The 12,608-nt window shown below is 37.8% G+C and overlaps 1 protein-coding gene across 2 annotated transcripts in view; it reads left to right on the top strand.

The window, feature by feature from the left end:
* The window catches only part of TMTC3 (transmembrane O-mannosyltransferase targeting cadherins 3), a 35,504-nt gene extending 25,054 nt beyond the window's left edge, over positions 1-10,450 (top strand). For both annotated transcript variants that reach the window (XM_054068787.1, XM_054068797.1), the window contains exons 11-16: positions 216-336; positions 943-1,054; positions 3,302-3,405; positions 4,591-4,760; positions 5,583-5,809; positions 7,340-10,450. In XM_054068787.1, coding sequence (XP_053924762.1) covers positions 216-336; positions 943-1,054; positions 3,302-3,405; positions 4,591-4,760; positions 5,583-5,809; positions 7,340-8,160 — 1,555 coding nt within the window. In that variant the 3' untranslated portion in view covers positions 8,161-10,450. The remainder of the gene's footprint in view (positions 1-215; positions 337-942; positions 1,055-3,301; positions 3,406-4,590; positions 4,761-5,582; positions 5,810-7,339) is intronic.
* Positions 10,451-12,608: the final 2,158 nt, after the last annotated feature.

A 12,608-nucleotide genomic window follows, 5' to 3' on the forward strand; every position in this document is an offset into this window, starting at 1 on the left:
GTCAGATAAATAACAAAATTAACTTCAAAATGGACATTATTTCCTTTCAAATTTTGGAGTCCAACATTTGGTGATGAGGCAAATAAATTGTCATATACCATTCAGAAATATGGTCCTCAGTTTATTTGCCTGCTAGCGTATGAGATACTTATTCTAATATAAGTTAGAATTCTTTGTGTGCTTATAACAAATCTTTGCTTGTTTTTATTTAATAGTGTGCTAAGAAAAATTTCTTGGGTTTGTTTGGCCGTGGTACTATTCACTCATGCCTTAAAAACACTGCACAGGAACTGGGATTGGGAGTCAGAGTACACATTGTTTATGTCAGCTTTAAAGGTACTGTATTCTATTTGAAAAGTTTGTGTTGCTGTTCTCAAAAAGCTACAGTAGAGCATGATGAAAATGGGGAGAAATTGTGCTTGTTTTACCACTTTTTTATCTACACTGACAGTATTAACATCTAATTAGTTGCTTTTCAGAATACTTCAAAAGCAGTGTGATGCACACATGGGAATTCATGTGTAATAAACAGATGGTAATGTTTTCATGTGTTAAAGCAGTTGAATGTATTCTCTTATCTATGTGAAAGGACGATATGGTTTCAGTACAAAAGTCTCCAAAAGTTTTGATGTATAGAATAATTTCTTCAGTGTGCACATGGCATGATAGGACAGTTTGTATAATACGCCATAATTATTATAATGAATTCTAAAACATTTGGTATGTCTAGAGGCAAATAACTAAAATAAATAGATGTTGAGCAACAAGTTCAGTGTAATCATTCTGTATGCAGTGTTTTGTTATTCTTTACACATAGCAGCTTGGTGAAATCTGTCATTTGCTATGCATTTTTACATTTTTAAGACAGAGTTAAAAGAAAATTAGTCTTATGTAAGTTTACCCTAATGCCGTATCAATTGGTATCTTTTTTCCTGGTTTTAGGTAAATAAGAACAATGCAAAACTATGGAACAATGTAGGACATGCATTAGAAAATGAAAAGAATTTTGAAAGAGCTCTGCAGTTCTTCATACAAGCCACGCAAGTGCAGCCAGGTAAAATCTTTTACTAGCTGCCACTGAATGACATCTCTGTATTCCTAGTATTCAGTATGCTTAGCTTACATAACAAAATCTTTTCGGTGATCTGTTTTTCTCCAAATGAATATCAAATGATGTCATACACTGTTAATTGGTCCATTTTTTTTTTTAAATAAACTCAAAGTCCAGAAAAGTTTCTGGCTGTGAAAAGATGCAAAGACTTTCCATTTATGACTATTAATTCGGATCACAGCCTTCCTGAGTTTAACTTAAACAGCAGTTTGTTATTAAATGCAATTATTACTTTCCTGATTTAAAAGTAAGGAGGTGTATAAAATATAAAAAAAATCTAGATAGTATTGTAGAATCATAGAATAGAATCATAGAGTCACTGAGTTGAAAAAGACCTTTGAGATCATTAAGCTTAACTGTACCTGTCCACTACTAAATCGTATCCCTAAGCACTTCATCTTTTAAATACCTCCAGGGATGGTGACTTGGCCACCTCCCTGGGCAGCATGTTCCAGTGCCTGAGAACCCTTCTGGTGAAGAAATTTTTCTGATGTCCAATCTATACCTCCGCTGGTACAACATAAGGCCATTCCCTCTCATTCTATCACCTGTCACTTGAGAGAAGAGACCAACACCCACCTTGCTACAACCTCCTTTCAGGTAGTTGTAGACAGTGATAAGGTCTCCCCTCAGCCTCCTCTTCTCTAGGCTAAACATCACCAGTTCCCTCAGCTGCCCTTCGTAAGACTTGTTCTCCAGCCCCTCCACCAGCTTTGTTGCTCTCCTCTGGACACTCCAGCACCTCTGTGTCTTTCTTGTAGCGAGTGGCCCAGAACCGAACACAGTGTTCGAGGTGCGGCCTCACCAGTGCAGAGTACAGGGGCAGAATCATTTCCCTAGTCCTTCTGGCCACACTGTTTCTGATACAGGCCAAGGTGCTACTGGCCTTGGCCACCTGGGCACACTGCTGGCTCGTATTCATTTGGCTGTCAACGAACACCCTCAGGTCCTTCTCTGCCCAGCAGCTTTCCAGCCACTCTTCCCAGAGCTTGTGGCACTGCACGGGGTTGTTGTGTCCCAAGTGCAGCATTTGATACTTAGCCAACTTTGTCATTGGTCTCAGCCCATCAATCCATCAGATCCCTTTGCAGAGCTTCTCTACCCTCAAGCAGATCGACACTTCCTCCCAACTTAGTGTCATCCACGACACTAAGGGTACGTTCAATCCCTTCATCTAGGTCATCCATAAAAATATTGAACAGAACTGAACGGAGCACTGAGCCCTGGGAGACACCACTCGTGACCAGCTTCTGAGTGGATTTAACTCCCATTTACCACCACTCTTTGGGCCCGGCCATCCAGCTAGTTTTTTAACCAGCAGAGGGTATGCCTGTCCAGGGCAATGGCAGCCAGTTTCTTGAGGAGAATACTGTGAGAAACGATGTCAAAGGCTTTATTGTAGTCCAAGTACATTGTATCCACAGCGTTTCCCTCATCCATTAAGCAGTTCACCTTGTCATAAAGGAGCTCAGTTTAGTTTGGCAGGACCTACCTTTCATAAACCCATGTTGACGAGGTCTGATCACCTGGTTGTCTTGTGTGTTCTGTGTGATAGCACTCAAAATTACTTTCTCCATGACTTTCCCTGACACTGAGGTCAGACTGACTGGCCTGTAGTTCCCCAGATCCTCCCTCTGATCCTTCTTGGAAATGGGCATTATGTTTGCAAACTTCTAGTCAAGTGGAACTTCCCCAGTCAGCCAGGACTGCTGGTAGATGATGGAAAGCGGTTTGGCAAGCACCTCCGCCAGCTCTCTGAATACCCTCGAGTGGATCCCATTTGACCCTCTAGACTTGTGGTTGGTTAATTGATCAAAGTGCATCTTTACTCTATTTTATATATAATTGCAAAATAAGTTCTAGGTAGTACTGGAAAACCTTTCCTTTTTCCTTTTAGAAACCTAATAATCTTTAATTTATGTGCCTTTATTATAGCAAGAGATTAAAGATGAATACATGGAAGCATGACTTCAACTTTTTTACTGTTTCCCAAGTAATTTTATAATCCATCTTTGGTTCATGTCTTTTTTATTAATTTCTTAAATATGAAAAATAATATGTAGTTGCTTTTATTTGTTGGGGCCCTTCATGCAGTACCTGTACTTCACACTACTCTGAAGACACAGATATTTATTTTCATGATACTCAGTGCATAGAAGTATTTGAAATTTCATTCTTTTCTTTATTAAGATGATATCGGTGCGCACATGAATGTAGGAAGAACTTACAAAAACTTAAACAAAACTAAAGAAGCCGAAGAATCATATATGATTGCTAAATCATTGATGCCACAGGTAATTAGTAACTTCATTTATGTAGCACCACAGGAAAGAACTCTTTCAGACCCATATTCGTATTGTGTTTTTCATATTTTCACTAAAGCTCTGAGTTGCTATGTGTTTTAAAGTTGTTAGTTTTTTTTTGTCAATCATACCTATTAAAAGAATAGATTATACACAATAATGACTGTTAAAAAAATGCTAACCTGTAACTTCTTCGTTAAAACTATCTTGAGTTACTTTTTATACTACTGGCGAAGCTGTTTCTGAAATTGAGAATATAGAAGAAAGCAGCAGTTAAAAATGTACTATGGGTTATTATAGTCAGTTATAGTCACAGTGGGATTATTTTCACTAACTGTTAGTAAGTTGATGATGAGTGAGTTTCTGAGACCTCAAGACAAGGCTTAAATGCAGCTCTGGAGGTGGGAGAAGGTACCTGCAGCAACAACAAAAAATTCTTTGCCTGAACATATTTGTAAAAACTTGTACTTTGTTACCTTTACCATTTGTTAATTTATATTAATACTTAGCAAATAATACTTATTCTAGCTCTTTAGGAGAAAGAGTCAAATATTTAGGAGAACATATGAAGGTAACAATAGCTGTTGGTAAAAACAAAACCAGCCCTCCTTCAGTAGAAGTATGACATTAAAAAGTTTGTATTGTGAAACAGTATAAAGATTCTAGATAGATCAAGTATAAATGTACAACACTTGCAATGACATGGCATTTTCATCTTTAATCACAACTTTTATCTGCTGTATCACTGGCTGTTAAAGTCCTATTTATACTTATTTTAGACTGGAAAGTTAAAGGAATGAAAGTGTCTGATAGGATGTCAGTTTAGGCTTTAGGAAAATACTTTTTATCTGAATGGGGAAAGCTTTGCAAGGTCTGGATGGTTTCTAATAGCCATATACATAAGTCAAATTAGGTAGGAGCAGTGCTTAATTAACTGATATCTTAAGTATGATATAAAAGTCATCTATGTCTTCAGAGAATTAAGGACAAAAAATATTCTGTTTATATTTTGGTCTGACTTTGGGGGGATGGAAGTTGCTATCCGTAATCATTAAGAGCTTGCACACTAATGTCCGATGATATACTCTAAAACAAATGTGGCAGAGTGAAGAGATCTATACCAATTGTCTTTCACTTTTTTATTCATCTGTGTGTAATACATGTAATTTTTGACAGATTATTCCAGGTAAAAAGTACGCAGCAAGAGTTGCTCCTAACCATCTAAATGTTTATATCAATCTTGCAAACTTAATTCGAGCAAATGAATCGCGCCTTGAAGAAGCGGATCAGCTATATCGACAAGCAATTAGCATGAGACCAGATTTCAAGCAGGCTTACATCAGCAGGTATCTTTTCTAGTTGTAGAGATACATATTCCTCGATAAATATTTATTTGCAGTGCTATGAACAGTATTTAATGTATAAAATTTAATTAGCTGCTGGAATTGATTCATTTCCAAGTGAGAAGATGAAGATTTGGGGCAATAATCAATTATTCATTACAAACCCTGTTCTTTTAAATTCCTGTTTCAAATGGTGTGTTTCCACATAGCCTGTGTTTTCAAACATTGTATAGCAAGATTCATTAGATTTCTTTATGAATCTCAAGAACTCTGATTTTTAAACTCCCAGTTTAGTTTTGAAGTAAAAAGCTTTTGATTATTCTGAATCATGGAGATTTATTTATCCTTCTTATTGAAGGTGGTCCAGAAAAGGCAAGACTTAACTAAAAAGCACTTATGTGTCAGCTAAATAGATAGGAGTAATGTGGCTTTGGGTGTTGAGGTTTCTGTTTATGATTTTGTTAGTTGTGAATTCCATTGGGACTTAGAGATGTGTGAAGTGCCAAAACTATAGCTGTTGCAGTGTAATTACAGAGCCAACATCAGGAACCCTTGAGCCTTCCTTTTTGGTTTGTGGTGTTTTTTTTTTTTCTTTTTGTCCTGCCTGTATGTTTGTTGTATACAGACTTTTGAGAGCTTAAAACTTTGGGAATGGTATGTAAAGAAGGTCCTGCATTGTTTGGTGTTTAAAACAACCAAACAAGAAAATAGTGTTATTTCACATCTACTGTGTTTAGGAAGGCAAACTTTTTTAAAAAAACAACTGTCAATTATTTTCATATTGGTATGAATAAAAGTTGAAGGTTAAATCTGATTCTTTAACAGGGGAGAATTACTTTTAAAAATGAACAAACCTCTGAAAGCCAAAGAGGCTTATCTTAGAGCTCTAGAGCTAGACAGAACCAATGCAGACCTGTGGTACAACTTGGCAATTGTTTACATTGAACTGAAAGATCCCACAGAAGCCCTGAAGAATTTCAACCGAGCACTGGAACTCAACCCGACGCATAAGCTGGCATTATTTAACTCAGCACTGCTAATGCAGGAATCTGGTACGTTAATTGTCCCTTATATAAATAATCTGTATTTGCATTTATCGGACCCATGCTATTTATTTTTTTAATGAACTGTTTTACTTTTTAGAAGGAAGATGTCTGTAGCATCGTCAAGGAAACTGTTTATTATAACAGTCAGCTTTGTAATTTATAGGTAGTGTATGGAATTTGCACAAAAGGCACATATACCTTAACTAACCATCATCTTTAATACAACTACTATTTTGCAAGATAATATCTTATACATATAAAGAATAGTGTTACACAAGCATCTGCAAAATTGTGCCTATACAATCTTAAAAAAAATAGTTAAATACATGTAATATCAATGTTTTCCATTTATATTGATTGATTTTATTATTTATTGGCTAAAAAACATAGCTGACTTCTGTAGACTTTAAATCTAGCCCGAGGAAATGAATGTTTTCATGGGTTCCTCTGTAATACTGCTAATTAAAATGAATTAAGCCAGATTTTCATGAGTTTATTATTTCATATGTGTAGCTTCCAGCTACATGGAGAAAGTGTAAGCCTTCTGTGAATTCAGGTTGTTGGAAAGAGTATTAAATGACTGGTAAGGTTTGTTTCCCTGCCTTTGGGATGGTAAGCTACTCATAAGCAAGATAATACAGAGTTGACTGGAGCTGGTGCAAATGGATTATCCCCCATCTCTTCTCACATTGTAAGTTAGGTAGTACAAAAATGCCTTGCTTCTTGTCTGTAGAAGCACAAGGGACTTCAAACAAGCAGAAGCATTAACTGTCCAGTATTCATTACTCATACTGAAAGATGCAGCATTGTTTCAGGAGATGAAAGAAGGTGGTTAAAATCAGCTCTGTGCTCCCACATCCATCAATAAATCTGCGCCTAGAATCCTTACTAAGGTTTTTTCAGTGAAGTATTCAGAAAAGTAGCACAGACTACAACTTATTCTAGCTAATCTCAGTATTACTAGATAAGATTATTTTACTCTTCTCTTTTTCAAACTGTAAATTAAAATATGGGAGTTACAGATTTTATTGCTTTTGTGTTAAAAAATAGTTTAGCCTGGTTACATCTTAAGTCACCTTACATGATCTCTGACCTTAAACTCTTTCAGTCTTATCTATAACAAAGCGAGATCTTCTACTCCAAGTTTGCCACTGTAAGAACTGGTTTGTCAGAACTGATATCTTCTCTGCATTCCATTTGCTCAACCATACGTGAAAATAACATCTCTCAAACTTATAGAGACACCTTTTGTATCTGTTATACCAAACCTAAACATAACTCAGCAGGTAGTAGAATAATGATATTGACTTTGGCAAGAAGTCAACTATAAGTATTTTTATTCTGTAAAGAAGGTAAATGTTGTTTACTTCTGCTGTTATGAAGCAATGATAAAAAGTAGCATTTTAAACCCTTTCCCTTGTACAGCTGTGTTTAATATGTTACATTTTAATTTGTATAAAAAAATAGTAATTTACAGGCCTAGTCTAAAAATGCTTCAGAGTAAATCCAAAATTAAATGCATTTTCTGTCATTTAGGTGATGCTCGGCTTAGACCTGAAGCTAAACAAAGATTATTACATTATGTGAAAGAGGAACCACAGGATGCAAATGGGTACTTCAATTTGGGTATGCTGGCAATGGATGACAAAAAAGATGTGGAAGCAGAGACATGGATGAAGAAAGCCATAAGGTTACAACCAAACTTCCGAAGTGCTTTGTTCAATTTGGCACTGCTTTATTCTCAGACAGCAAAAGAATTGATGGCTTTGCCCGTCCTGGAAGACCTACTGAGATATTACCCTGATCATACCAAAGGTTTGATTTTGAAAGGAGACATCCTTATGAACCAAAAGAAGGATATTGTTGGGGCAAAAATGTGTTTTGAAAAAATTTTGGAGCTAGATCCCAACAACGTGCAAGGAAAACATAATCTTTGTGTCGTTTACTTCGAAGAACGAGACTTAATAAAAGCAGAAAAATGTTTGGTTGAAACACTAGCACTGGCACCTCATGAGGAGTATATTCAGCGTCATCTGAACATAGTTAGAAGTAAAATTGCATCACTCAGTGCTACAGAACAGTTGTCACCTCCAGCAGATGGGACTGTGACTGCAGCTGCAACAGAAAAAAAAAATTCACTTCAAAATCTGAAAGAAGTAAAAACTGAGCAGAAAAACACCCAAACAACAGTTGAGAACAATAAACAGTACTCAAAAAATAAGAAACAAACACAGAAAAACAAAATAGACAAAGAGACTCCCAAGAAATCTACAAAAGAAATGAAAGACATTGAGAAGAAGAGAGTTGCTGCTTTGAAAAGACTGGAAGAGATTGAGCGTATATTAAATGGTGAATAGTCTTTATCATGTCACAATAGAATAAAGGGACAACACTATTTTTATTATTGTTCAGGATGTGATCCAACTGAAAAGTGGTCTCAGTGCTTTGAAAATAGATGATGTTGACTGCATACCCCCGAACAAGCAGCAAAAGGCATTATGATGCTTTACGTGTGAAAACTTCAACTTTTAAATATAAGCGGGGTGGGTGGGAATAAAAGGATAAAGGGTTGAGAAAAATCTTAAATGAAGAATCCTAGTAGTGAGAAAACAGCACTCGTAAGAACCATTGGTAGCCAGGGATATTCAGTAGTGCTACCTTGAAAGAAGCAGTGTAAGAATTGAATGGAGGGTTAATGGTATAAGCCACACGCTACTGCTTTCCCCTATAGAAATCTGTTTGTATTAACATTATCTTCATTTCAGTTTACACATCATCAGTTTGAATCTTTCTGGACTTCTGCTGTACATGAGAATTTTTCTTTGCACTGTTTGTTTCAAGAACTTAACAAATAGTCATCAAAATGCCACTAGTTGTAGCATAGGAGGATGCAACAATGCACTAAAATTTTCAGTTGTGTTCTAAATATGGAATGATATAATAACGTTTTAATTGTTCTTACAGTGCTAGTGGTTTGTACTGTTTTACCTGATAGAAACCTTACGGTGCTCTTAAGACTATTCTTTTACTTTTAAAGGAATTGTGTAATTTTTTCTTTGTCAATCATCTAATTGTTTTTAAAAATTATATAAGAAAGGGTGGTTTTCTCACTTTCCCCCAGTTCATTGAATGCTGATAAATGCACTTTTGGTACAGTAACCAGTATGCTATGCAGTAGTCTTTGACTTTGTATCAATGGCTGTGGATTGACCCCTTGGTGTAGTAAATTCTTCCTTGTTTATTGCAAACTGGCTTTACTGTTTCTGTCATTGGAACAGTATGTGTTGACTTTTTACAGTACTAATATAATCAATGACTGCTGAAGGCAGTGTGATAATAATAAAGCCACTGAATTTAGCAATGTTTAACACAGAAAATGTAAATAGTATCCTTCCAAATACTAAGTTCTGTTCTTTTGATACTTTGTCATGGGTGTGTGGTTTCTATTAAATATTTATTTTGACTACTAAAATATTCCCATTTATACTTTTCCACTAATGCATCATTTTAATTTCTTACTTGAAATTAAAGTCTTTGCAATTTCAGTGTTGCTTTTAACCTTGTGCAATGCATATATTTTTGTTTAAATATACTACCGATTACCTAAACCTCATGTTTTCCTTAATTATGAGAAAGAACAGTGCAAGATCTAGGTTCAGTAATAATTTTAAGTTATCATTAAATCTAACTCTTACTCTTTATTTTTTATCTTATTTCATGATGTAGAAGTATTCCTTAACAACTGTGCTGTTTGAACTTAATCCTTTCCATAACTGCCTTGGGCAGTAATCCAGCTGTAAGATGTAATGTTTATCTCTGTGGGAGGGATTTGAAATGGTCAAAGGCCTTGGATGGACCTTTTCGTTATTATCAGTCATTTGTAACATTACCACCACAATTGTGTGCGTGGTAATAACTAAGGGAATGAAAAACTGGTGTTTCTAAAAAATGCTTTTAAAAGCTCCTGATAGGAACAGATACGTGGTGTGCAGCAGTTCTTTATAACAAAAGAATGAAGTGTTCCCTTAGTGCAGTATAAAGAAGTACTCCCAGGAATCTGCTAACCACACCTTGAAAATTGCTGTTTTATCTTTTCTGTGAATAACTCTGTTACTTGTAGCTAAAATAGCTGGTATGCTGACCAATATAGAAACACTAACGTGCATGTTAAGTCTTCCCTCCAAACCTTTGTTTTATGAAACAATTAGTCATTGTTCTGGGTGATACAAGGAACATACATTTGAAAGTGGAAGGAACTAAGAAGTAAGAAAAGGTACTTCCCCTCTGATGGAGAGGCAGAGATTCTTCTCTCTTTTATGTCAAGAGCTTCCAGAGTCCTATTGCCACACTGCTTTTGCTCAGTCTGTAAATTGAAGAGGGGAGGAATGGCACATACTCACTTTCTGCAGCTGAGCCTCTGTCAGGCTTCTCTCATTTTGGCCGTCCAAGTAGCTGCTCTTTAGGGACCAGCAAGAATTCTTAGTTTCATTGATGCTAAGAGGTATAGTCAGGTTTAACTAATTAAAATCATCAAACGCATTTAAAGTGAAGGATGCTGGTGGTAGGTCTTTCACTCTTTTAGCGGATGCTATGCTCCTTTGTCTCTTTGAAAGAAATTTTAGTAAAACCAAGTATTCTTACTCATGTCAGTGCACTGAGTTTTATTTAGGCTGTAAGGATGTGACAGCCTTTTTAAAATAAAACTCTCATGAGAATAACAATTGTGTAAATTGAAGTGGTGTAACTTCTGAAAATAATCAAAACAGCATTTACTCATAGGAAAACTATCAAAGGGAAGAATTTTGGCTTTGTTTGCTTGCAGAGTAGAACAGAATAATTGACAAGTGTTTTTCCCCTTTCATTTCAAATATTCAAATAGGCAATGATGACTTCCCGCGCAGAAAGCTGAAAGCCATCAAGAGAGACTTCAGGACTCTAGGGAGAATGTTTGAGGGCTCTGGGGCACAAGTAATGTTTAGTTCCATTCCAGTGCTAAGGATTGAGAAGCAGGAAGTCAAAGAGAAATTGTTGATTAATGCCTGGCTCCGAGCCTGGTGTGAGGAGAAAGGCTTTGGGTTCTTTGATCATGGGGTGACCCACCCGCTCCCAGGCTTTCTTACTAGGGCTGGGACACCCTTGTCTCCTAGGGGGACTAGAGTCCTTATTAAAAATCTAGCTAGGCTCTTAAATAGGGCTTTAAACTAGATGTGAAGGGGGAGGGGGATGAGACCAGGCTAGTTAGGAGTGAGCCTGGAAGTGCGGGGCTCCAGTAACTGAGAGATGGTGTACTGGAGAGGACCGCCAGTACATCACCTCAGAGCAAGTGGGGTTGATTATACTTGGGGACAGTAAGGATGAAACTGGCACTGTGGAGTTAGTTATTTCAAGGGCCATTCAATCGGGAATGAGCTCTATTCCCTTTAAGAGGGCTGAAGGTTTGCCAGCCCATTTGAAGTGCATGTACACCAATGCATGCAGCATGGGCAATAAGAAGGAGGAGTTGGAAGGTGGTGTAGGTCAAGGTGACTACGATGTCGTTGTCATCACGGAAATGTGGTGGGACAACCCGTATAACTGGAGTGCAGCCATGGGGAGTCATAAACTCTTCAGGCGGGACAGGAAGGGTAGGAGAGGAGGTGGTGTAGCCCTCTATGTTAGAGAGTGCTTTGATACCCTTGAGCTCAATTATAGTGAGGAAGGGACTGAGTGCCTGTGGGTTAAAATCAGAGGTGCCCACAAGAAGGAAGATATTGTGATGGGAGTCTGTTACAGACCACCCAGCTAAGAAGCAGCAGCGGATGAGCTCTTCTATAAACAGCTGGGGATAGTCTCTAGATAGCTACCTCTTGTCCTCGTGGGAAACTTCAATCTTCCTGGTATCTGCTGGAAGTACAATATGGCAGAAAGGAAGCAGTCTAGGAGGTTCCTGGAGTGCGTGGAAGACAACTTCCTCACACAACTGATGAGTGAGCCTACAAGGGAGGGTGCCCTCCTGGACCTGCTGTTTGAGAACAGAGAAGGCCTTGTGGGGGATGTGATGATTGAAGGACGCCTGGGACAAAGCAGTCATGAGATGATAGGGTTTTCAGTTCTAGGTGAGATGAAGGGGATTAGCAAAACAGTCACATTAAACTTCCAGAGGGCAGACTTTGGACTGTTCAGAAGGCTGGTTAGCAAAGTCCCATGGGAGACAGTCCTTAAGGGCAAGGGAGCCCTGGGCGCTCTTAAAAAATGAAATCCTAGCAGCTCAGGAGTAAGTCATCCCCATGTTCCGGAAAAGGAGCTGGCAGGGGAAACAAAACATCTTGGTTGAGTAAGGAGATCTTGAGAGATATCAAAAAGAAGAGGAATGTCTATGAGCTTTGGAAGAAGGGACAGACATCTTGGGTGGACTACAGGGAGGAGGTGAGATCGTGCAGGGAAGAAATCAAGAGGGCTAAGGCCCAACTAGAAATCAAACTGGCTAAGTCTGTGAAAGATAATAAAAAATCTTTCTACAAATACATAAACAAGAAAAGGAGGACTAGGGAGAACATTCAGTCCCTATTGGATGCAGAAGGAACAACAATGACAGGGGATGAAGACAAGGCTGAGGTACTTAGTGCCTTCCTTGCCTCAGTCTTTAATAGTAAGGGAAGTTGTTCCCCCTGTGTACAAACCCATGAGTTAGAGGAGGAGAATGAGGCTCCCATGATCCAAGAGGAGGAGCTTAGAGACTTGCTTGCCCAGCGAGACACCCACAAATCTATGGGGCTGGATGGGATCCACCCAAGAGTGTTAAAGGAGCTGGTGGATGTCCTTTCCA

This window comes from Cuculus canorus, chromosome 1 (genome assembly GCF_017976375.1).
Source record: "Cuculus canorus isolate bCucCan1 chromosome 1, bCucCan1.pri, whole genome shotgun sequence".
In the NCBI taxonomy this organism is placed as follows: Eukaryota; Metazoa; Chordata; class Aves; order Cuculiformes; family Cuculidae; genus Cuculus; species Cuculus canorus.